At 37.5% G+C, this 25910-nt stretch overlaps 1 protein-coding gene across 1 annotated transcript in view; it reads left to right on the forward strand.

Moving 5' to 3' along the window:
* Positions 1–475: 475 nt before the first annotated feature.
* Positions 476–25910, forward strand: part of ace (angiotensin I converting enzyme (peptidyl-dipeptidase A) 1) — a 31513-nt gene continuing 6078 nt past the window's right edge. The window contains exons 1-21 of the mRNA XM_065242744.2: positions 476–831; positions 9249–9416; positions 9493–9580; positions 11989–12132; positions 12221–12412; positions 12845–12942; positions 13027–13199; positions 14536–14759; positions 14839–14983; positions 15071–15169; positions 15386–15508; positions 15625–15830; positions 16379–16515; positions 16589–16747; positions 17354–17441; positions 18458–18601; positions 18744–18935; positions 21708–21805; positions 22308–22480; positions 23373–23596; positions 23788–23932. Coding sequence (XP_065098816.1) covers positions 622–831; positions 9249–9416; positions 9493–9580; positions 11989–12132; positions 12221–12412; positions 12845–12942; positions 13027–13199; positions 14536–14759; positions 14839–14983; positions 15071–15169; positions 15386–15508; positions 15625–15830; positions 16379–16515; positions 16589–16747; positions 17354–17441; positions 18458–18601; positions 18744–18935; positions 21708–21805; positions 22308–22480; positions 23373–23596; positions 23788–23932 — 3230 coding nt within the window. The 5' untranslated portion in view covers positions 476–621. The remainder of the gene's footprint in view (positions 832–9248; positions 9417–9492; positions 9581–11988; positions 12133–12220; positions 12413–12844; positions 12943–13026; positions 13200–14535; positions 14760–14838; positions 14984–15070; positions 15170–15385; positions 15509–15624; positions 15831–16378; positions 16516–16588; positions 16748–17353; positions 17442–18457; positions 18602–18743; positions 18936–21707; positions 21806–22307; positions 22481–23372; positions 23597–23787; positions 23933–25910) is intronic.

Here is a 25910-nt window from a genome sequence, read left to right on the forward strand (position 1 = left end):
CAACTCCAAGCGACAATGGTTTAAAAAACAAAAAACAAACATAACCGTGAAGTTAAAACAGTACTATTTGGATTTTAATGCTTAAAACAGTTTAAGAAAAATCCATGACCAACTTTTAAGTTCAGGCAACCGGCCACAAATCATTTGGTCTTTGAAGAATTTGTTGAAAACATTTGAGGTCACAATACATTTTTGGGCACAGTTTGAGACATTGTGGGAGAAAACAGAAAACACATGTGAGATTGCCATGGTTTTTATCCCCAGCATGAGATTTCTTAGTTTCCATTCTATTGAATCTTAATGCTGTGTAGGAGAAACAAGATTAAACAGACTGCAAGAAACTGAGTTACTAAGTCAGAAGAAACTCACAGGTAGCCAGAGAAGCTTGGAGAGAAAGGAGGCAGAAAAAAGAGAAAAGTGGGAGGAGAAGCCAGAATATATGTGTGTGTGTGTGTGTGTGTGGTTCAGGAGAATATGAGGGTTGGGTTCACTGTCACTTTAAAAGAGTCGGCTGTGATTGTGTGTGTGATTTGAAGAGGGAGGAGGAAGACAAGAAACGTCTGTATAGGAGCATCCAGCACTGAGTGTGTCATTCATTCTTCTGTACAGCTGGACTCCATCATGCAGCGGGCAGCAGTCCTGCTGGCTCTCATCAGCACGAGCGCAGCTCTCAGACCCGAATGGGTGCCGGTAAACTATCCTATGACAGAAACAGGGGCTCTGAGTTTTGTAAACGACTACAACTCAACAGCTGAAGATGTCTTTTACTTCAGCACAGAAGCCAGCTGGAACTACAACACCAACCTGACGGAGTACAATTCCCAGCAGCAGGTAGAGATCCATGCTTTCTACACACACCTGAGTGTGCTGGCAAGACACATGTTGCCATAGTTCACACTGCTTTGATTTTCTACACTACTTTTTAGTCATGCACTGTGCAAAGCTTGTGTGTAATATAATTCATGCATTTCCATGTGGTCCGACTGAATGTATGTTGGGAAATGTGAGCTCTTTATGGCTTTCAATAAGTTTTTGGGTTTGGTTTTAGTTTGTAGTTATGGGACTTGAGGAAAGTTTCCCAGCAAGCAATTTTGGCTAAATCAAGGCAAAATTTTGTCTAATAAGTGAAGGTCTAATAAACGTCTAACCATAGCCCATGAATAGATGATATGCATATACACATTTAAAAGAAATGAAAGCAAACACCTTGAACACCTGTTGACTTTGCTTACATGATGAAATATCATACATCTCCCATTTTTTTTTTTGGCAACAATGGCATGTAACCAAATTCAAGGTTATTTAGTTACTCACAGCTGGACTATATCAAGTCTATAGTTAGCCGTCATTTCACTGTCTTGGTTTTTGCTTGCTGGGAAAGAGATGAATCACGAGTGATCGTCACAGAGGAAAAGTTCAAGACACAAAATGATAAGCTCCAGAGACATGTGGGCTTACACATCTTGTTTTTAATCTCATTGCTATCTTAAAAGCTCATAAACTCTTGTTATGCAACATTGTCAGTTGTTGGTGAAAAAAAACTAGAATCATCCCAGCGTGTAGACGAGATGCTCACCACATCTGCTGTAAGCTCAGTATCAGAGTAGCAGCTGTCTCAACACTTTCGCAGCTGTTTCAACACTCAAAAACGCTCCTCGGCACAACTCACTGCACAACATCTGAGCAAAATCTCATTGAAAAGCTGTTCAGAACCCGAGCGATGCCTGCAGTGAAGTCTATTATTTCAGACACATCAAACGAGTTGATCAAAGCTCCTCGGCTGTTTCGGGCGTCTCCTTTGGAGGTGATGGCCGGTGCAGGGCTGGGACTTAACCTGACTGCATGTGATGACAAAGCAACATTGTTTTATAGCGACACACCATGATCGGTTTGTGTTAGCAGACCATACGCTACCATCCATATACCTGTTCAACTCATTGATGAATGCAAATATATTGTAATATATCCAGTTGTTTTTTTATTTATTAACATGAAGTTCAGAAATGACAATGTGCAGTAATGCTGTTTGTTATTACATCAAAATGATTTACATTTAAGCATTTAGTGAACACTTTTGTCCAAAGCAACTTAAAAAAATGACGAAAGAATAAAGCGCTTTGTCATAGGGAGGCAATAATAGAGGAAGTGCTTATTCCAAGTTACTAGTCTTCACAATTCAAACAATATCTGTTAAGAGAGAAAGAGAACTTTTTTTAGATAGAAGAGCAGTCAACATCTGATGATCATCATATAGTTTGAGGCGTGTCACTTTAAACATTAATAGAAATTTCCGCAACACAAACAAATGGCTTTTTGGCAAACATTTTCTTTTTCATAAGGCATTTGTTCCAGATGTCAGTTTAGTTGCTAGCCAAAATGATACACAAGCACAGGCAACGCGCATGTGTCCCATGAAACCATTTCTATGCACGACAGAATATTTGTTTGTGTATTTGATAGATAATAATAATAATAACTTTATTTTGTATAACGCCTTTAAAAGGTATTTCTCAAAGTGCACATGTAGCACTCTCAGCCAAATGCTACCCTAAAATAATTTTCAGAGATGCTGCATTTCTAATATCTGAAAGCAGAGAATTTCATTACTTAGGAGAAAGCCCTATCACCTATTGTTCTTAAGTGTGTTACTGCTACCCATTCTCACCAAAAAGCGTACAAATGACACGCAGTGTGATTATCGTGCAATAGATACGGCAACTTCCGATTTTGCGTGCATATGATACGCCAGTCCTTCCCATTCACTTATATGGCGAATCGTTTCGTGACGTTTTATTTATTGTTTTCTCATTTGTTTTCTGTTTTTTTACCATTTTCGCTTGGGTTTAGGGTTAGAACAACTTTTTGTTATATAAAAATGACATCCTAACCCAAACCCCAACTCTAACCCCAACTCCAAGCGACCATGGCTTAAATATAGATAAAAACTTGGAGAAATCTGTATATTAAATAACCTGCTTAAACAAATATGAAATCTAACCCTAAACCCAAGCGAAAATGGTTTAAAAAACAGAAAACAAATGAGAAAACAATAAATAAAACGTCACGAAACGATTCGCCATATAAGTGAATGGGAAGGACTGGCGTATCATATGCACGCAAAATCGGAATTTGGCGTATCTATTGCACGATAATCACACTGCATGTCATTTGTACGCATCTACCAGGAACAATTAAAAGACCAACATTGGCCGAGCGAAGGTTATGTGCTGGAATGTAGGGTATTACAAGCTCTGACAGATATTGAGGATTTAATGTTTTGTAGGTCAACATAAGAATTTTAAAATTGACACGAAATTTGATAGGGAACCAGTGCAAGGTCTCTAAAATAAGTGTTATATGATCTCTTGGTCTTGTCCTAGTCAAAATTCGCGCAGCAGAGTTTTGTACCCACTGTAGTTTATTTAGAGTAGTTTTAGATGCTCTCGCTAACAGAATATTTGTTTATGTATATGACAGATGACAGAATATTTGTTTATGTATATGATAGATGACATAATAGGTAACACTTTACTTGAAGGGATGTGCATAAGACTGACATGACACCTTCGTAATCATGACATGAAACGTGTCAAGAACATGAAGAAGATTTAATGCACGTTTATGACAACTGTCTTTATGTGTCATTTGATCAATTATGCCATTTTTAATGCAAATATGACATTGTTTAAGATGTCTTTGTTGTCTTTAACAACTTGATATTAACCAATACATCATAACTTGGCATGACAACTTGACATTATCAAGACAACATAACTGACCACTTTTTTCCCAGTAATACAAATTGAATTTGTCATTAAAAAGTCATTAAGTGTTAATAATCTGTTAAATTGTTTTAGCGTCATGAATATTTTTCTTGACCTCAACTACAGTGGTACAAATATTATTTGTCATTAAAATGTCATTTAGTGTTAATACTTTGTCAAATAATTTTATAATAGCGTCATAAATATTCTTCAGTTCATAATGGTTTTTTTTACGTTATAATAATAATAATAATTAAAATTTATAAAATAATATTTTTATATTTAAAATAAAACAGTACAATAATAAGATTAATTATTGTAAAAAGCAGTTAATTACATTAATTAATTAATTAATTCATTCATTTGTTAGATTTTTTATGTTATGATTATGTTAGAAATTTCAGAACCCTCTGTGTGAGGAATAACAAGTTTACTGTTAGTTGTCACATACATAAAATTAAATGTAATATTTTGATTGGTTGTTGGTGTTGGTTGCAGTTTGTTAAGGTATCTAAAATTATTTGACTTGGTATTATTTGACTTAGTATTAACAATGATTGACATTTTAATGAAAAGTTCAATTTGTACCACTGTAGTTGAGGTCAAGAAAAATATTCATGTTGCTGTTATAAAACTATTTGACAGAATATTAACACTTAATGACATTTTAATGACAGTTTATGTAATGTTAACCCACAAAGCTAGGTAATTTCTTAAGTTTGATAGTTATTCTGCTATGTCATGTTTATGACAGATTTATGACACATGAAAAAGGTAGAATTTGAACTTTTGTTGACTTGCACTGTATGATGCCAATAAAACATCACTTCCATCAATTGAGGATATTTTGGGAAGCTGACAGTGCCGAGAGAATTACTTTAAACGTCCAGTTAAAATGTTTTACTGAAAGAGGGTTTTGGTAATATTTTAATCATTCTGATGCATACAAAAAGTCAAATTAAAGCTACAATAAAAATTTAAGTATATGGGACATTATGGCACCAGAGTGGAACCGCTTCCCCCAGTGTTATTAAAGATAAAGCAATATGACTAGATTTTTTTATAATTTCATGAAATGACTGTTTAAAAGGACACCACAGAAAGTTTGAGTCAATTATCTTTTAGGTCCAGCCTTGAACCTTGTGCCCTATTACGACTTAAACGGTAATCATTTTAACATTGTTGCATCACAGCAGAACGAACAGGACCTTGGAAGAAGAGGTGACAAAATGTCTTTATCTTTGCTGTGTGTGCATGAAATGAAGGCAGCAGATCAAGAGTTTGTTAATCAGTGATAGTGTGAAACTAAAAGATGAGTTTAAACTCTCAAGCGTTCTGATGGGAGTCCTATGGTTATCATAACAGAGGAGCGATGCTGGTGTCAAAAGGCCACGACATGCAGGTCCCGTTCAACACCAGGATACAACTTTAGTGTGTAACTTTACATTTATTTGTTTATCTAACAGACCCTTTTATCCAACGCGATTTACAAATGAGAGAGAGCATAGTAGACAAAGCTATGTTTACAAAATGTACATATTGAAACACATGGGAAATATTACAAATGGCAATGCTGAAGCTAGGAGTGAACAGGATAAAAGAGAACTGTCAGTAATATTAAACAGTGGAGAGTTGAGGTTTGTGGGTTAGTTAAGTTTATGCAAAAGTTTTTTCATTTGTTTTTGTTTTTTTAAGAACTCTATGTTCACAGCTGTTTGGGTGGCGACTCATTTAACCAGAAAGGAACAGAATGGGTAAATGTTTTCGATTTTGTGCCTCGTTGTGAGGGAACAATCAGACGTTGCTCAATTGCTGATCGTAGATAAAACCTGTAGGACTGAGATCTAAAGAGCTACATCAGACGAGACCAAGTAGTTGTAGTTGCAATATGGGGTTGTGAGGTTCAGCTGGTCATAAACACCATTTCCAGGTTCCTAACAGATTCATGTTGAAGATCCAGCTTGAAGAGTAAAGTTGTGTACAGCTGATGGGTTGGCAGGGATTACCATGATGTCTAAGGCTAACAGAAATCAAAGGTGAGAGGTGAGCAAGTATGGATCCCTTAACCCGCAGTAGTCAGTTGATGTTATGTGGAAATCTCTCCTCTCCTTCCAGATCTTGCCTTCGAACAACAGATAGGATGGTAATCTCTACCAAATCAATAATCCAGATTGTTGACTGTCTAGTATAGTGTTAAGTGAGAGATAAGCAGATAGTTGGTTAAATACAAGTCTTTCTCAAATCTTTGAAAGGAATGGTAGGAGCAAGACTGGTCCATTACTGTTGACCTCTCAGGGGTCGAGTAACTGAGCCTGCATGAACAAGGTGGGATCGCTTCCTGTGGTGCAGGATGTGTTTATTATGTGAGTTCAGGCAGAGGTGATGGAGAGATAGCTTGCAGGAGATGGGAAAGAATAGGGTCAATTATGGATAGGGTCAATTATTATGCGAGATGAAAAGATCTTCTTGTTTTTCTCTTCTGTGAGTGGATGTCATCCATTTGGAGGTTAAACGAGAGCAAAAGAAAGGCTGGAAACGCCGCTGCTTGAGGTTTGCCTTGGTGAATGTCACCTAGAATTACCAATGAGTGAATTTTTGATGGACTAATGATGGTAATTGCATGATATTCAAATAATGTGGTTTTGCAACAAGAGGATAGAGGAGTGAATTTCCTGTGAAAGTAAAGTTGGTCAGTCAGCGGCAAATTGCTGAGGTTTGAATGACTGGCTATGACTGGGATGAAGTCTGCTTTGATTATTGCCAACTGGTGTTTTTATAGTCTAATAACAAGAGAGGATAACTGTTAAGGTCCACTACTGTAGGAGTATAAGTGTTAAAGCAACACTATGTAGTTTTTTTACATTTAAATAATGTCTCTAAAATTATTTCAGTGATAGAACAACTTTTAACTGGACAAATTGTACTGTTGCTGCAACCTTAGCAGCCTCCTAGCTGCTACAAGCACACTCTGAAAGTGGCGGTGGAGGGTAGGAAACACAGCCCCGCCCCTCGGGGCCTGCAGAAGAGTGTCTGATACCAGGCACTGTTGCGCTTCTCAACCAAATGGAGGAGCTGTAAGTAATTTTTACATGGAAACTACATAGTGTTGCTTTAATAAGACATGAAAGAGGGATCCCAACAAAGCATATAACGTCCCAATTAGCATGTACGTACAACACAGTCTCACACCCATGGCGTCAATATTTGACGACACTTGACCATGCGTCAATATGTTGACGCGGAGGGTATACCTTTCGCGTCACTTTTTGACGAACTGGGGACTTCAATACTATTAGGTACGCGAAATTAAACAGTTGTCAACTGACATTGGGGTTAGGGATAGGTTTGGGTAGGGATGTCATTATGTAAATCTAACCCTAAACCGACGCGAAAATGGTAGAAAATGGTAAGAAAATAGGAAAGAGAATTTCGCGTACCTGATAGTATTGAAGTCCCCAGTTCGTCAAAAAGTGACGCGAAAGGTATACCCTCCGCGTCAACATATTGACGCATGGTCAAGTGTCGTCAAATATTGACGCCATGGAGTGAGACTGGGTTGGTACGTACTGCAAAATGCTGGGTTATTTTTAAGCCCAGCAGTTGGGTTAAACTAACCAAGAAAATTCTTATATTTAACCCAACAATGGGATAAACCAACCCATAGGTTAACCCTGCTGAAAAAACCAGCATACCAGCAAGACCAGCATATGTTGTGTTTTGGTGCTGGTTTGCTAGTGAACACCAGCTAAACCAGCATCAAACCAGCATCAGCACCAGCATTAGCACCAGCTAAAGCAGCACCAAACCAGCATTAGCACCAGCTAAACCAGTATTAGCACCAGCATCCCATGCTGGTCATACCAGCATATGTTGGGGTTTTTTGCTGGTATGCTGTGACCACCAGCTAAACCAGCATAGACCAGCATAATTCCCATGCTTGTCCATGCTGGTTTGATGCTGTTTTTTTCAACAGGGAATTACTATAAATTACTGTCTGGGCTCGTCCCTTTTTTCCCCAAAGCTGGGTTGAAAATAACTTAGCATTTTTAGCGTGTACAGCAAAAATGCTTCCTTCAAATTTCTCAGCAAATTCCGAGCTCTCCTCTTTAAAGCCTCAAAGTGTCTAAAGTATTGACAAAAGATAAGAGTTCAGCAAAACTACAGCAACCGAAAGCTTACCTGAAGAAGTGCACTTCAAATGTTCCACTAGTTGAACACCAAGTAAAGACAGCAAGCACACTACAGATACAGCTCGCTCAGACAGAAAAAAAAAATGTATTCCCTTTACATCAATGATGTGAAACTTTAGATGGGAAAATGGTCAGTTTTAAATCAATATGCTGTAAAAACACAACTGAAGGCTCTGTCAAAAAATTTAAATGCGCAACATATTTTGGGTTCCCATTGCATTCTAAATAAAAGCCAGCTGGCTATTTAAATATGCTTGAGAGCCCACTTTCCTGCAGAATTTATTTCTAGTCCATTTCAGTTTCAAGATACATTCACAAATCAACATGATCTCACGGAAATCGTGTTATAGTCACGCAAAATGTGATCAATTTATTTGTGTCCATTGCACGAAATTCAGCTTTTTCCGTGCATTGAGCACAAATTTCTTTAAAGAATTTTTTGTGTCCGTGGCATGACTTTCTTTATTTGTGTCATTTTATGTATTGTTTTGTTATTTTTTCCCTCTAAAATCATTGTCACTTGGGGTTGGGGTTAGATTCAGGGTTTGGGTTAGGATGTACTTTTATGTATTGGTTTCTACATGTTTTTCTTCCGCTTTTAAAACTATTCTCACCTGGAGTTGGGGTTATAGTTGGGGTTTGGGTTAGGATGTTTTTAATAAAATGTAAGAAAAGTAATTCCCCAACCCCAAGCAACAATGGTAAGAAAATAGGAAAAAACTACAAGAAAACAATACATAAAATGAAACGAAAAAGAAAGTCGAAAAACTATTCATAGAAATTTGTGCGACTGACACGAAAAAGACAATCATGCTCAAGGTACGAAAAAGCTGAATTTCGTGCCATTTACATAAATATAACATGGCTTTTCATAAGATCAGTCTGTCACAAATCCACTTTGCCATGTTCACCGTTAAATTTGTTGACAATCAAAAAGCTTTTGATAAAATTTTGTCAGGAATGTCTTTAGATACCAAACTTTGACTTATATAAGACAAAGCTGTAGGAGTTTGAAAATGTAGGCTTTTTTCACAAAATTCAGAATGGTGGGAACATTTTTAAGACGGAAAATCATGTCATAGGGTACATCTGTATGTCATTCAGAAAGGATTCCTTTAAGGCTTGACCCTTCATGAGGTCATTAATGAAATCAATGATCACTTATTATATGTAATAACACAAAACCACAGAAATGGGGCAACTGAAGACAATGCAGGCAACTGTTGTCTATGAACTAATTCAGTCAGATTGATGTTCTTACAGCAGTAAATAATAAAGTTTTTTTCCTTCTCAGATATCTGCATCCTTAGAAGAGCAGGAATTCACAGAAGCATGGGGCAAAAAAGCAAAGGACACATTTTCTGATTCTTTCATTGTAACCTTAAATCCTGAACTTCAGAAAATTCTCAAGAAGATCAAAGTGCTGGGACCTGCCAACCTCCCAGCCTCAGATAGAGAGAAAGTGAGTTTTCATATCCCGTACCATTAAAACTGAGGAGATAAGAACTTATAACAGGTTGTAATCTTTGTTTTCTCAGTATAACACCATTCTGAGCCAGATGGATAAAATATACTCAACTGCAAAGGTTTGCCCCAGTAAAGAGGAATGCTGGTCCTTGGAGCCCGGTAAGAAAGCTTCCTTCATATGTGTCAAAACAAAGGCAAAAAGTTCAGGAATTCATTTTACACGGAACACCAAGACTTTATCAAATTAAGATGATGTTTGTTTCCTGAGGAAATACCAGGTTTCTCTAGTGCGGCGTGAATCTTGTCTTTAGGGCTTACAGTACATGTACATGCAAATCTCATGCCTTTTGTTCCCCCTTTGCCGCTACATATGATTTATTTATATACACAAATGAAATAACAAATCAGTTTTAGTTTAGTATACAGATGAAAACCAGCTGAGATTCAGTACTGCAGACATAATTTATGTCATGTTTCTTGTATTAAGCCGAGACATCAACCTGTGAAATTTGGAACCTCTATTGGTCATATAACTTTTAATGTTTTAATTTGCAGATGCCCACATGTATATTGAAACATTTACACATAAGAACTGAGCAACAATTTTGTTACAGTCAAGTAACAACATAACAAAATGCATTGACAGCATTACTCACAGAGAAGATTAGACGCTCTGTTCAAATTGTCTTCTGTTTTCACCAAAAGTTATGTTAATAAATGTAAATAAAAAACTTTACACACACATATTTAAAAAGTGGCCTAGCTTAAGTAACCGTTAATGTGAAAATGTAAACTATTTAAAACTTAAGTCTATTTATCCTACTGAAAAGACTCCCAGCCTGGTTTTAGCTGGTTAAGTTAGTGTAGCAGGCAGGTTTTAGAGGGCTTTAGGACACTTTTTTAGCTGGCAAGCGGATCTTAGCTGGTCAGTCCTACCAGTTTAACCAGCTTTGCCAGGTTAGGAAGACCAGCTTAAACCAGCTACTCCCTTATGAAAATTAACCATGTTTTTAAAGTGGTAAACCTTAAACCTGCAAAGACCAGCCAACCAGCTTAGCCAAGCTGGCCAAGCTTCCAGTTTCGTCAGTATGGCGGGTCAGCTGGTCTCCCAGCCAGACCAGCTAAGCTAATCTAAAAAGTGTCCAAAACCCCTTTAAACCAGCCTGCTACACCAGCTTAAACCAGGCTTAGGCTGGCTTTAGCTATTTTCAGTAGGGACAGCTAAACCACACACACCTCAGTTTTGTTTACATTACCGTGTCAGGTTTACATGAGAATTGGTCATTGCATTTGTAATGTTCAGCAATAAGCTTGATATTTTAAGAGTTGCCCTAATCACAATTAAAAACATTTAAAATTGACATCACGAAAAACGTGCACGCTGCTTGTTTAGATGAAGGCATACAGTAAGGGGCGGTTTCCCGGACAGGGCTTATCCTAGTCCCAGACTAAAATGCATGTTTGAGCTGCTTTAATTTAAAAACACCTTGTTCTGTTTAATTTTAACATATTTCATTGACATTGTTTTGCGTTAAGATGCACACCTGTAGTGTTTTTTGTAAGGTATGTTTGTAAAAACTTCTTAAATGACCTAATATTAAAGGTATAGCGAAAGATTTTCCTGATTTTTAAAAAAGAAATGCCCCCCTCCACTAAAAAAAAAAATGCACATGTGCAACACTCCACCTGCTCTAGAGAGGGAATGGCTATTAAACTTGTGCACGAGAGAGAGCATGCAGGAGCCTAGTTCTTCTCTTCGCTCTGTTTACAAGTTGCTATCGGCATGTTTACCGTGTCTGCACGGTTCGTGACTTGTGCCAGGGCTAGCATCGCTAATCATAGCTTACATTAACTTTTACTAGCAGTGATTTTAATCAAAATAGCATGCCAAACTTTACCTGTCGAGTAGAAACTTAACGTGGGAAGCCCAATCTGTGCTTTTAGCGCACACCAGCGTGTGAAATATTCTCCCAAAAACACTCTGGTCTTGTTTCTTTCTTCAGAGGCCTTTCTCTTCTTGTTATACATTTCGTAGACACTTTTTCTCTTGCGACCCTCAGACATTTTGAAAAAACATGGTGAGAATGCGAGCTTCAATGAATGGTTGAAACCGTAGACCACCACACATATACACCTGAAAGTGCGTATGTGCAGAAAGCAAACCTAGGGACGAGCATGTACGACCGACCGCCTTACGTCAACATATCACCAGATGATTGACAACTGGGATGACCGATAGTCTTGATTATCCACCCAGAAAAAGAAAATCTTCCGCTATACCTTTAATAAGGCCTAGTTAATGTTTTGCATGGTGTTGTTGTTTGGACTTGTTTACATCAGAAACAGATGTGTGTTGTTCTGTATACACATACATACAGCAGAAAATCTCTTTCTGCGACTGCGCTGAACACAGTTGGAACAAAAGTTGTAAAAAACAAGGCATTTGATCATCTGGGGCTTTGGACTCATTTGCTAAATTTAAACCACATCTCAAAAATCTTAGGAATTACGGTAGAGTTAGCTTGAGTTGTTTACAGTTCATTGAAGTTGTTTATTTGTCATCTCAGAGCTCACAGACATCATGGCTACCTCAAGAAGCTATAAAAGACTTCTGTATGCCTGGGAGGGTTGGCACAATGCCTCTGGAGTTCCTCTCAGGGAACACTATCCTGGGTTTGTGGAGCTCAGTAACAATGCGTCCAGGAGCGATGGTGAGCAAGTCATTCTTTTGGATGAATGAAAAGAGGAAAGAGATAACAAAAGGTTAGTCATTATCTGATTCTCACCTGTTCTCCCCAGGCTATAAAGACACAGGTGATTACTGGCGTTCTTGGTATGACTCTCCAACCTTTGAGCAAGATCTTGAGAACCTGTTCAAACAGCTGGAACCTCTTTACCAGAACCTGCACGCCTTCGTCCGCCGCAAGCTTTACAATTTCTACGGTCCTAAATACATCAACCTCAAGGGTCCAATCCCGGCACATCTCCTGGGTAAAGCCCATAACATTGTGAAAAATATCATTTCTGACATAAAGGCACATTTGTTGTATTAGTAATACTACGCATACATCAGAGTTTAAAAATTTTAAGGGGAAACACCCACATTTCTAAGAATTTGGTAAAAATTTTGTCACTAGGAGCAACTCTTTGCTCTAAGATTTTTCATGAATATGGGCCCTTTTAAATGTGACACCATTTCTCTCCTTTCCTCCAACTTTCCATCAAGCCATTCAGTTCAGACTGCAACATTTGACTGGCATTTGGCAGGTGCTTTTATTCAAAGTGACTTACGGTGCATTACAAGCTCCCTGGAGATCAAACCCACAGCCTTTGGACTGCTAATGCACTGCAATACCAATTGAGCTACAAGAACACTCAGCCTCTGTGAAAACAGTTGTAAATATGCTGTGTATTTGGTTTCAGGGAACATGTGGTCACAGACTTGGAACAACATCTACAGTATGATGATTCCTTTCCCTGGCAAGCCCAATGTAGATGTGACCGACTCCATGGTTGCTAAGGTAAGCTAACAAACCTAAATCTGAATTTCATAATACTATTCCTTAATGAGACCAGAGAGGGTTAAACATGCATCTTTCCTATAGGGCTACAACGCTACTCACATGTTCCGGGTGGCCGAGGAGTTCTTCACCTCTCTGGGATTAATTTCAATGCCGCCTGAGTTCTGGAAAATGTCCATGCTGGAAAAACCCACTGATGGAAGAGAGGTGGTCTGTCATGCGTCTGCATGGGACTTCTCCAACCGCAAGGACTTCAGGTACTCAAGTCTCGTATGCTAATGTGAGTCTTAGTGGGGCACAGAGCTGACTTTAGTTGGAGCATCTGATGTCTTTTCATTGATTTAACAAACAGGCTGTCCAGCCTCAAACGTACGCATTGGAATGAGTCCATGTTATAATGTGTGTCCAAACAACTGAAGTACTGTTTGGAGCCACTAGTATCCTGTAACAGATAGTTGGAGTCCATACTTGCATCGCCGGTTGAGAAAAAATTATGGGGGGCACATGTCCCTGACATGTGCCCCCCATAACTTTCTCTTATACTTTCTCTTAAAAGCATGATGATTGCAGAATTGTGCAGCCCAATGCTTGCTTAAAGCCGCATTCACATTAGCAGTGACTATCAGTAGCAGAGTGACGCGTTCTCATTGATTTCAAAGGAAGCTCAGCGGCTTCCAACGACACAAGTGACGTGACTCTTGGCGACTGGATGGGCATGTCCAGCCACGCGACAAAGTTGAGAGAAGCTTAACTTTATGCAAATGATGAGGAACTTTCTGGGGCGACTACCAATGAGAAGGAAGCAATGGAGTTCATGTCATCCGTCTCTCGTCAGTTACTGCAGTGGATGGTACTCATTGTTTTATGACAACAAGATTTAGAAACCCCTCTTTTGAAAGAGACGAGCGACACACTGTTATGGTGTGTAATAGGGAACCCAAGCGCAGACAGAGGTTTGGATAAACACAAACACTTTATTTAAATAAACAGAAAACAAAGGCCCACGAGGGAGCAAAACAACATAAACAGAATAACTAATATGACAGAATAAACACTCAACTGGAAACAGGACTAGACTAAGACACTAAACTGGTATACACTTAACAATAAACTGACTGAACACTAAATCTTCAAGACACTGAATATGACAAGACTTAACTATGACAGAGCATTCACAGGCATGAAACAATGCACAAGCACAGAACAACAAACACAAGGACCTTAAATAGGGGAGAACTAATGAGGACAACAGGTGGCATGGGTTAAACAATAAAGAGGAGGATGACAAGGGAGCAAAAACATCGTAACAAAAACATCCCAAAGACAATTCACAGCATTTTTAACTCTGCCTAAAGGCCGTGGGTCAGGGTTAGGGTGAATTGGGTCACTACTATGTTGCAATGCATACAAATTCAAGATTTTTGCTGGGGCACAACAGATTTACACTTGTGCCCTAGTGAAAGGGGTCTAGCGACACCCCTAGGTTGAGCTGACATTGCTGTCTTTAAAGGACTCAACCTACAATTTGTTTGCCATTTCCAAAACAATGTGATTATGTGATAGTAAAGCAGTCTGTGCATTTTTCATTGGCAGAATCAAACAGTGCACTATAGTGACCATGGAACAGCTGTTCACCGTACATCATGAAATGGGCCATATTGAATATTATCTCCAGTACAAAGACCAACCGGTGAGCTTCAGGGGAGGAGCAAATCCTGGCTTTCATGAGGCCATAGGTGATGTCCTGTCTCTTTCTGTCTCCACACCTAAACATTTGCACGCTATTGGACTTCTGGACCAACTGACCGAAGATAATGGTAGGTGAAAGACATTCAGGAAAAAATCAATCAAACTCTGAAAAAAACCCCAAATACTAATGCGATTGAAATTGTGTAGAAAGCGACATCAATTACCTGTTTAAGATGGCTTTGGAGAAGATTGCCTTCCTGCCTTTCGGATACCTTATCGATCAGTGGCGCTGGGGAGTTTTTAGCGGACAAACGCCGCCTGAACGTTACAACGCAGACTGGTGGCATCTCAGGTAAACTGCCAGCAGTTACTTTAGCTGATTCTTGTGGAAACCAATATAGTTTTTTCAAGAGACCATATCTGTTGTCCATTGTATCAGGACAAAGTATCAAGGAATCTGTCCTCCAGTCAGACGTACAGAGGAGCATTTTGATGCTGGAGCAAAATATCACATTCCTGGAAACACTCCTTACATCAGGTGGGAATCTTATTACTGGCTGTAAAGATGTGAAGCATACATTTACATGTACAGTACTGTATGCATTTGTCAGACACACAAATGTACAGTGCATTCGGTGTATATGATTGGCTTTTGGTGTTCTCACTAAGAATAAAACGTATGGTTTTAGCTGTGCTACAGTTTTGCTACAGAAACACAGAGAAGATAATTTTGTCCCTATGGTTTCTTTCGCAGATACTTTGTAAGCTTCATTCTTCAGTTCCAGTTCCATGAGAAATTGTGTCAAGAAGCCGGACATACTGGACCTCTCTACAAGTGTGATATCTACAGATCCACACAGGCCGGAGCTGTTTTAGAGTATGTGTTGAGCATTAAGACTAATAATCCTCATTATAAGATAAGGTCCATTTCTTGTATGTTGACATGAGGAAGGCTGTGTTTTTGGAACTAAATGTTCTAACTTTGTTTGGAAGGAAACTCCTGAAGGCCGGATCTTCAGAGGAATGGACGAAGGTGCTACAAGAGGCTGTGGGCACTAACAAAATGGACGCCAGTGCCTTAATGAAATATTTTGAACCCGTTATAAACTGGCTGCAAGAACAGAATAAGAATGAGACGTTGGGCTGGCCTGATTTTAATTGGGTACCACCAGTACCAGAAGGCTATCCTGAAGACATCGGTAAGCTCATCAACACAATCTTATGGTTTCATCTCAAGATTATACAACAGAAAACTGTCGTGTTGAACTAACACAGTCTCACCCCATGTCGTCATTTTTTGACGAACTGGGGACTTCAATACTATTACGTCCGTTGCATTCTCTTTCCTATTTTCTTACCATTTTCGCGTCGGTTTAGGGTTAGATTACGCAAAATTAAACAGTCTACGCGAAATTAAACAGTTGTCACCTGGCGTTGGGGTTAGAGTTAGGTACGCGAAATGAAACGGTTGTCACCTGGCGTTGGGGTTAGAGTTAGGTTTGGGTAGGGATGTCATTATGTAAATCTAACCCTAAACCGACGCGGAAATGGTAAGAAAATAGGAAAGAGAATGCAACGGACGTAATAGTATTGAAGTCCCCAGTTCGTCAAAAAATGACGCAAAAGGTATACCCTTCGCGTCAACATATGACGAATGGTCAAGTGTCGTCAAATATTGACGACATGGGGTGAGACTGGGTTGGTTGAACATAAAGCCTTCTCATTCTTTGTCTTTAAAACCCTTCAGGTAAGATAACGGATGAAATTCTGGCAAAAAAGTTTTTAGATGACTACAACAGCACGGCCGAGAAGGTTTGGAATGCTTACACTGAGGCTTCGTGGACCTACAACACTGACATCAATGAAGCCAACAAGCAGATCATGGTGAGACCCCAGACGTTCTGTACGTACAGCAAAACTTTCTCTCTGTGTCTCATGCTGACATTTCTGGTTTCAGCTGACGAAGAACTTGGAGATGGCCAATCACACAAATATCTATGGGCTAGAGGCCCGCAAGTTTGACACCAGCGATTTCCAGGATGAAAATGTGAAGAGAATCTTGACTGAATTGAGTGATCTTGAAAGAGCTGCTCTTCCTGAAGAAGAACTTAAAGAGGTAAGAAAGATAAACCCAAGCATCTCCAACCAGCCTAACACAGGCTGTTTTTTTCAACCAATAGCATGAGTTTGGGTTGGACTATGTATTTTGTATGACCAGTAGCAGATGGGAGAAGTGTAACATGAGTAGTGTAGAAATTCCACGTACTGTATTAGTTTGAATTCAAATTCAAATACAAAAATACTTTAATCAGCTTTATTTATTTGAAGTGTAAATTAAAACATTTAAGTGCTAATCCATGTTATTCCATATTATGCTTAATTTTTTATTGAAAACTTAACCCAAAATTGAATGTTCTGTCATTATTTACTCACCCTTATGTTGTTTTAAACCTATTCCTGTATGAGTACTTAACTAACGGTACCCATTAACTTCCATAATAGAAAAAACATATACTATTGAAGGCAAAGGGTACAGTCAACTGTGTGCTTACCATCCAAATAATCTTTTGTTGTGATCAACAGAATATAGAAACTTATAAAGGCTTTAAACAACATGAGGGAGGAGAAATGTTGACAGAGTTAAATTTTTTGGGTGAACTAAAGCAGATTATGGGAATTTTTTCTTTATGATCAAATATGTTCTTATGTTTATTATTCCTAGTACAACAATTTGCTAGCCTCCATGGAGACCTTATACAGTGTGGCAACAGTTTGCAAAAGTAAATCAGATTGTCTGTCTTTGGATCCAGGTGAGTTCACGTTGAACTTTTAATACAGCATGCTTGGCAGACACTTTAGGCAAAGATATTTAATATAACAAGATGCATCACTAGTATTGATATAAATAGGGGAAATCGCGTTTAAATGGTATTAAACCTGTGCATCAGATTTAAGATGTTAATACATTGAGGTGAACACATACAGTAAGCATAACACACACATTATCTGTAATACTACTTTATACTGTTGAATTCTTTATTCTGATTGGTTGATTATTTTTTGATAAACGCACACCTGACCTTTCAAATGTCTTAAAATACCACCAGAGCAATGTCTGTGGTATTCATGGTATAGGTGGAATCATTGACAACGGTCCTTTGAATTATTTGAAAATAATAAAATTATTTGAATAATTCAACGCCCTGCTCAAAAAAAAAAAAAAAAAAATCCTTACAGAAAATTCTAATGGTTTCCATTAAAATACCAATAGAAACCATTAGCTTGTACCATTAAACCACTACACTGTACTGTGTTTTGGGCCATATTCCATTAGAACCAATACATAAAGACCAACAAAAAACAATATACTGTAGTGTGTTTTGGGCCATATTCCATTAGAACCAATAAAATTCCCAATAAAACCATTTTAATTCTCTTTAATGGTTTTATTGTTTTTTTTCAGCAGGGCGGCCCGTTGTTAATTATTTCTTACATATTCATTCCACCTGCAGTAGCCTCATAGCACCATAAAACAAAATCCATACTATTAACATCCCAAAACTATTTACATCGTAAAACTCACTTTGAATAACAACATATTAAAATCACATTTTACAGTGTAAATACTCTTACTGCTCAGCTTCAAAAACACATTGAAAATATTACAGTACAGTATGTGTGGAGGTTAAACTGCTGTATATGAAGTAGATTTTTTAAAAAGTACTATCAAACTAACTGTAACTGATGATCTTTCACATTGTCTGATGATCAGAGGAATTCTGCCTCTCTTATGCTTGGCTCTTCTTGCATGTGTCTTGTGTTTCAGATCTGAATAAGATCATGGCAGAGTCCAGGGACTATGATGAACTGCTGTTTGCCTGGCAGGGTTGGCGTAACGCCTCGGGCAGAGAACTCCGCGGCAGCTACAAAAGATATGTTGAGCTTGCCAACTTAGCTGCACGGAGCAATGGTAAATGCCTCCATATACAGTAAAAGCACTTTTTGTATAAAGCCTGATGCAATACTGGAGGTGTGATCAAATCATTTTCTGTCTACTGACATTTTGTACTGTAAGTGCGCTAAAAGCTTTGAATGTTTTTCCATTGTTATAGGTCACACAGATAATGGGGCGTTCTGGCGTTCTTTGTATGAGACCCCCACATTAGAGCAAGATCTAGAAGCCTTGTGGAAAGATCTGGAACCGCTCTACCTCAATGTTCATGCTTACGTGCGTAGAGCCCTGTACAAGAAATATGGAGCAGAGCGCATCAATCTTAAAGGACCCATTCCTGCTCATCTTCTTGGTAAGAGTTGCAACATATATGAATACAATTTCTTCTGTTTGCCTTCGAAATATTCTTGATATGTGAAGCTTCAGTCATCCAGCTAATGTCTATACTTTTCTGATACTGTATGTGAAAAACATTTACAATGGCCATTTAATTATTTGAAAATAAGGCACACCTAAGGAGGTAATGCAGTCAGAATAAAGCATTCCACAGGCCCGTAGTAAATGCATTAGCTAACATCAACTTTTAGAAAAACAAGTTTACAGCATTTATTCAGTTCATGTTAATTTCTGTTAGTTGTAACTGTTAACATTAGTTAATGCACCATGAACTAATATGAATAACTTTATTGACATTAACTAACATTAACAAGAATTAATAAATGGTACAAAACTACAGTATATTTTTCATTGCTTCTAATGTGGTAAAGGGGTGGGGGGGGTTAAAAGACTGGCATGACACCTTCATAATCATGACATAACACGTGTCATGAACATGAAGGGGATTTTATGTACATTTATGACAACTGTCATTAAGTGTCATTTAACTATGTATTTTGAATGCAAAGATGATATTGTTTGAATTGTCTTTGTTATGACAACTTGACATAAACCAATGCATCATAACTTATGTCTCATAAATCTGTCATAAACATGACATAGCAGAATAATTATCCAACTTACCTAGCTTTATGGGTTAACATAACATTACACTGTCAAATAAATGTCAATACTGTCAAATAATTTTAAATATCTTAACAAAATGTAATAGACACGTCAAAATATTATACTTAATTTTATGGATGTGCACAATGCATAAAAACTGACAAATAACAGAACTTGTTCTTTTCACACAGAGGGTTCTGAAGTTTTCTGACATAGAAGAAAAAATTAACAAAACATTTAATCAATTTAAATCAATTAATTAACTTTGCAGCGATATGGACCCAACACTGCATCGCTTAACCTATTATTGTACTGTTTTCATTTAATTTTATGTGAATCAATCTCCAAATGCAATAAAATATAATTGTATCCATTTCAGTTATTATTATTGAATTATTTATTTTATTTGTTAAACACGTGAAGGAAACTTAAAAACATTATGAACTGAAGAATATTTATGATGATGTTATAAAACTATTTGTACAAGTATTAACACTTAATGACATTTTATTGACAAATTATATTTGTACCACTGTAGTTGAGGTCAAGAAAAATATTTATGACACTGTTATAAAACTATATGACAGAGTATTAAAACTTCATGACATTTTAATGACAAATGCAATTTGTATCACTTGTAAAAAGTGGTCAGTTAGGTTCTCTTGGTAATGTCAAGTTGTCATGACAAGTTATGATGTATTGGTTAAAGTCAAGTTTTCATAACAAAGACATCTCAAACATTGTCATCTTTGCATTAAAAATTACATAATTGAATGAATGACACTTAATGACACTTCATGTTCATAGCACGTGTGATTATGAATGTGTCATGAAAATGTTATGAATAACCCTTCAAGTAAAGTGTTCCCACTAAGGTTTACTAAAGTGTTACCGATTTTTCATCATTTATTTATATTTCTTTAAATCAAGTTTATTGCCACCAACACGATGAAATTTTAAAATAGAAATCATTCATTTTATTAAAATAGTTTATGCAGTATGTTGCATGCAGTGTTGGGTGTAACTAGTGTAATTAGTTACTGTAATTTAATTACTTTTCTCAAAAAAAAGAAAAGTAAGGGATTACTCTTATTTTTCCAGTAATTTAATAGCAGTTAATTTTGATGGAATTAAACTAAATACTGTGTATGGACTGTAGATCAATTATATATAATAGTGGATTTAACATCAACATTTTAAGTGTAAGGTTAAAATGCATGTTTGTTATGTATCCTTTGTACTTTTAATACTTTATTGAGTTAAAAATAAAAATACTTTACTAAGTATTAATTAGCAGTAGTTTGAGTATATTGAGGCAAAAGTAGTTAATTGTTAGTTAATAGTGAGAATTTGACCTTTAAAAAGTGTGACCAGAATAATGGATATACTTTTATGATTTTATCAAACCCTTTCGAGACGATCTTTGTATCATAATTGGATTTAGAAAGTAATAAGCAATAAGTAATTAAAAACTATTTGGAGAGAGTAATTTGTACCCTAATCTAATAACATGATTCAATATGTAATTAGAAACTAGTAATTAATTACTTTTTTGAGTAACTTACCCAACACTGGTTGCATGAAATCATAATGTATAAAATAGTACAGTACACAGCTGTTACTGTATATGAATTTCTCTGAACTACCATTTTAATTCTGCTTTGTTAAAGTCAAATGATATACATCTAAATCTGAATTCAGCTGTCCACAAACAATCCTTAAAATAAAGCTTAAAGTCACTGCTCACTGGACTGTGGCAATGTAACATAAACTAAATACATGATACAGTAAGATCAAAGCAAACTCCTATCATAGTTGAGAGGATTTCGGCTAAACACCAAAGTGTGAACTTCTTTTCTGCAGCAACTCCAAAGGAATCAACAGTATTGAATGTGCTTTCAAAATCATTACGCATGACTGAATATGTGATTGTAGGTGTATTAGTGTTCGGGGAAGCGCGTGTGGGAAACAGGGTGCTCTTCTGTTTGTGTTATATGAGATGATTCCACATGACTGGAGATTCAATGGCTTGGAATTTCAAGGCCAGTGGTTTTCTTCAGTGGTCAGAGAAACTAAACCACCTCTCACATTAGATAAGGTTTCATCTCTTCTGCTTTCTCAGGAAACATGTGGGCACAGACGTGGTCCAGTATTATGGATCTTGCCATTCCATACCCTGATGCTACACAAGTGGACGCCACACCGGCCATGATCGCTCAGGTAAGAACAACATGGAAAACACAAACACACTTTCCATCTACTACCAGATCCCACAGCAAGTCTGTCAAGTCTAAACATTCAGAACATGCATTTAAAAGTTAATATACTGTGACCTCTGACAAGCAAAAGTGATTAAAAGAAGTTGGTAATGTGGCACAACATGAAACAGTGTACCGTTACACCACGGGTGTGCATTGAGGACCAGTGTCAATTATTCAGTTTATACCATGGTTACCACAAGACATTTGACAGGTTTGCTGTGAGTTTATCGAAAAATAATGCATGACCGTGAAACATTTCTCAACCAATCAGAATAAAGCATTTAACAGCCCTGGGTTTGGAAATTCATTGAAGAGTTCATTCCTTTTCCCATCATGACCTTAAAATTATGTTAATATTATGGTAACAAGGTTAAACCTGAAAACAAAAATTCTTCTTTCATGTAAAATAAGTGTAAAATAAGGATGCACTTTAGCTGTGATGTGATCTTTTGTTCTTCAAGGGTTGGAACGCCAGGCGAATGTTCAACGAATCAGACCGGTTCTTTACCTCACTGGGTCTTCTGCCCATGCCGCCTGAGTTTTGGGAGAAGTCCATGTTGGAGAAACCCACAGACGGCCGTGAAGTGGTGTGTCACGCCTCCGCCTGGGACTTCTACAATCGCAAAGATTTCAGGTGCCCATCTGATATCACGTGAACTTACTTCATACTGAACGACAAACTGTACTGTTTAAATAAGAAATGCTGTGAAATCACTTGCAGCAACAAATGAATGGTTTTGGTAAATTCAAGAACTAATGTTAGATATCAAAAAATCTGTGCGCATGTCTGCTATCTATGTAGAGAATTTAAAATCTCTCATTATCTCACATAAGGTTCCACTTCACTTAGAAGGCAGCTGCCTACGGGTACATACAGTAAGCACTAGACCAGGGGTTTTCAAACTTTTTGTGTGTGTGGACCACTATTTGTAATCAAGAATTTTCGCGGACCACCTCATAATACTCATAATAAAATGTGTCTACACAAAGTCCTGAATTAATCTGCACCTCTAAAAATGCTTACTAGCACTAAAACTATAACTGGTCATCACATCAATACAACAGATTCTTAAAACATATTCTTTAAAAAATATATATTATTCTTATATATTGTAAAAATATTTTATATTTTATTTTGCCTTTACACGGACCACCTGCAGAACCCTCACGGACCACTAGTGGTCCGCGGACCACAGTTTGGGAATGGCCGCACTAGACAACAAAACAGCTCACTTTGTTATGGGATCAAGTCTCTTTGGCTTTACGAGGGCCTGCAGTGTTTAGTTCTTCCAGCAGATACGTAAACTGTCCAGGATTGGCTGCAAATCACAGGCAGGATGATGTTTGTCCTTAAACTATCATGAAATTGTCTGCCAAGCTAAACAAACCACAATCTCACATACTAGTGTCTATAAGATAAACAAAGAATGTTAGCACTAAAACAACAACTCCTGCTAACCTTTTCTTCCCATGTGTTATCTTGCACACCTTACCGTGAACCTTTTCCATCTTCCTGTCATCTCTAGGATCAAACAGTGCACGGTGGTAACCATGGATGACCTCATCACTGTTCATCATGAGATGGGCCACGTTCAATACTTCCTACAGTATAAAGATCAACCCATCTCCTTCCGTGATGGTGCTAACCCTGGATTCCATGAGGCCATTGGTGATGTATTGGCCCTGTCGGTGTCCACACCTAAACATCTGCAGAGCATTGGTTTGCTGGACAAGGTGGAGGACAACAAAGGTAAAATAATCCCTAACATACACTTGCATGTCAAAATTAACTAGTTGTAATAAGATCATTGTATATTACCTATATAACATTGTTAATACAAACATAAAACCAAGTCAAATGCTGTTTTCAAGGCATTCAAGAAACATGATTCTCTTGTGGATGAACACTGTGTTTAGTCATTGGTCTTTACTGATCTGTAGAGAGCACCATTAACTTCCTGATGAGCATTGCTTTGGATAAGATCGCCTTCCTGCCGTTCGGTTATCTGATGGACCAGTGGAGGTGGAAGGTGTTTGATGGCCGGGTCTCAAGCTCAGAATACAACAAAGAGTGGTGGAACCTCAGGTGACAGAAGACTTAAAGGAATATTCAATTTTCTTAAAGCAACACCAAATAGTTTTTTTTACCTTAAAATAATGCTTCCAAAACAGTTTCAGTCGTTCATCCACTCTAAACAGGGTGAACAGCACTTTCACATTCGCTTTGCAGCCCTCTATCGGCCAAAACCGCACTAAAGAAGTTTCCAACCGTCGGGTAGCGGTTTTGTAGTCCGAGTGAATACTACAAAAACTTGCTTTACGGCAGACCTACAATCCAATCAGAGCCAGCTATGCCTCAGTATTTATGACAGTGGGTAATGGACAATTACGCTTCTAACCTGTGCAAAGAGCAAAAACTCTGTTGCTTTAAAAGAAAAATCCCGATAATTTACTCACCACCATGTCATCCAATATGTTGATGTCTTTCTTTGTTCAGTCGAGAAGAAATTATGTTTTTTGAGGAAAACATTGCAGGATTTTTCTCATTTTAATTGAGAAACATTTAATACTTAACTCAACACTTAACAGTTTTTTTCAACAGAGTTTCAAAGGTCTATAAACGATCTCAAACGAGGCATAAGGGTCTTATCTAGCGATACGATTGTCATTTTTGACAAGAAAAATAACAAATATGCTCTTTTAAACCACAACTTCTCATCTAGGTCCGGTCCGGTCCAGCATGACCTAACGTAAATGCGTAGTGACGTAGGGAGGTCACGTGTTACATATATAAAACGCACATTTGCAGACCATTTTAAACAATAAACTGACACAAAGACAATAATTAGTATCAACAACGTCGGAACGGTCCTCCTCAACACACTTGTAAACACTGGGGCGGAGTTTCGCGTTCGTCCTCTGTGACCTCTTGACGTCATGACGTATTGCGTGGGGTCACGCTGACGTATCACGACCGGATCTAGATGAAAGTTGTGGTTTAAAAGAGCATATTTTTTATTTTTCATGTCAAAAATGACAATCATTTCGCTAGATAACACCCTTATGCCTTGTTTGGAATTGTTTATAGTCCGTTGAAACTCCGTTGAAAAAAACTGTTAAGTGTTGAGTTAAGTATTAAATGTTGGGCTCTATTATTATTATTCTATTATTAATAACCTGTTAAAGTCCATTAAAATGAGAAAAATCCTGCAATGTTTTCCTCAAAAAACATAATTTCTTCTCGACTGAACAAAGAAAGACATCAACATTTTGGATGACATGGTGGTGAGTAAATTATCTGGATTTTTCTTTTAAGAAAATTGACTATTCCTTTAACATGTTTAAACATAGGCCCTGTTTACACCTGATACACACCTGATGGTCAATCTGATCACAAGGGGACAACTCTATAAACAGGTGTAAATAGGGTTATGAAATGTTTTGAGCTTGTTTACTTTCAGTGTTGGGGAAAGTTACTTTAAAAAGTAATGCATTACAATATTAAGTTACTCCCCAAAAAAGTAACTAATTGCGTTACTTAGTTACTTTTCATGGAAAGTAATGCTTGCGTTATTTTTAAGTTACTTTTGCGTTACTTTTTCTTACTTGGCTGAGGCTTGATCTCTTTCAGGCCTTGCAGATGTTTTTTATGATGGCAAAAATGTCAAACTCAGGCCTGCCATCATCGTTTCTGACTCAAACTGTTTCCGCTCAGTCGCACAGAGTGCGTAATTCTACGTTAAAATGTTCGTTTTAATTCAGTACATTATTTTATTTTTAAATTGAATGAATTAAACTGAAAAGTAACTTGCATTACTTTTTTTTAAAAGTAACTCAAATATTAATGTGTACATTTATAAAGTAATGCGTTGCTTTACTCGTTACTTCAGAAAAGTAATATTATTACGTAATGCACGTTACTTGTAATGCGTTACCCCCCACACTGTTTACTATAGACCAGTGTTTCTCAACCCTGGTCCTCAAGGACCCCCTTCCAGAATGTTTTAGGGGCTGTCCACACGGAGACGCGTATCACTGTATACGTATAAATTTGTTATCGTATT

This window comes from Paramisgurnus dabryanus, chromosome 1, assembly GCF_030506205.2.
Source record: "Paramisgurnus dabryanus chromosome 1, PD_genome_1.1, whole genome shotgun sequence".
Taxonomy (NCBI): Eukaryota; Metazoa; Chordata; class Actinopteri; order Cypriniformes; family Cobitidae; genus Paramisgurnus; species Paramisgurnus dabryanus.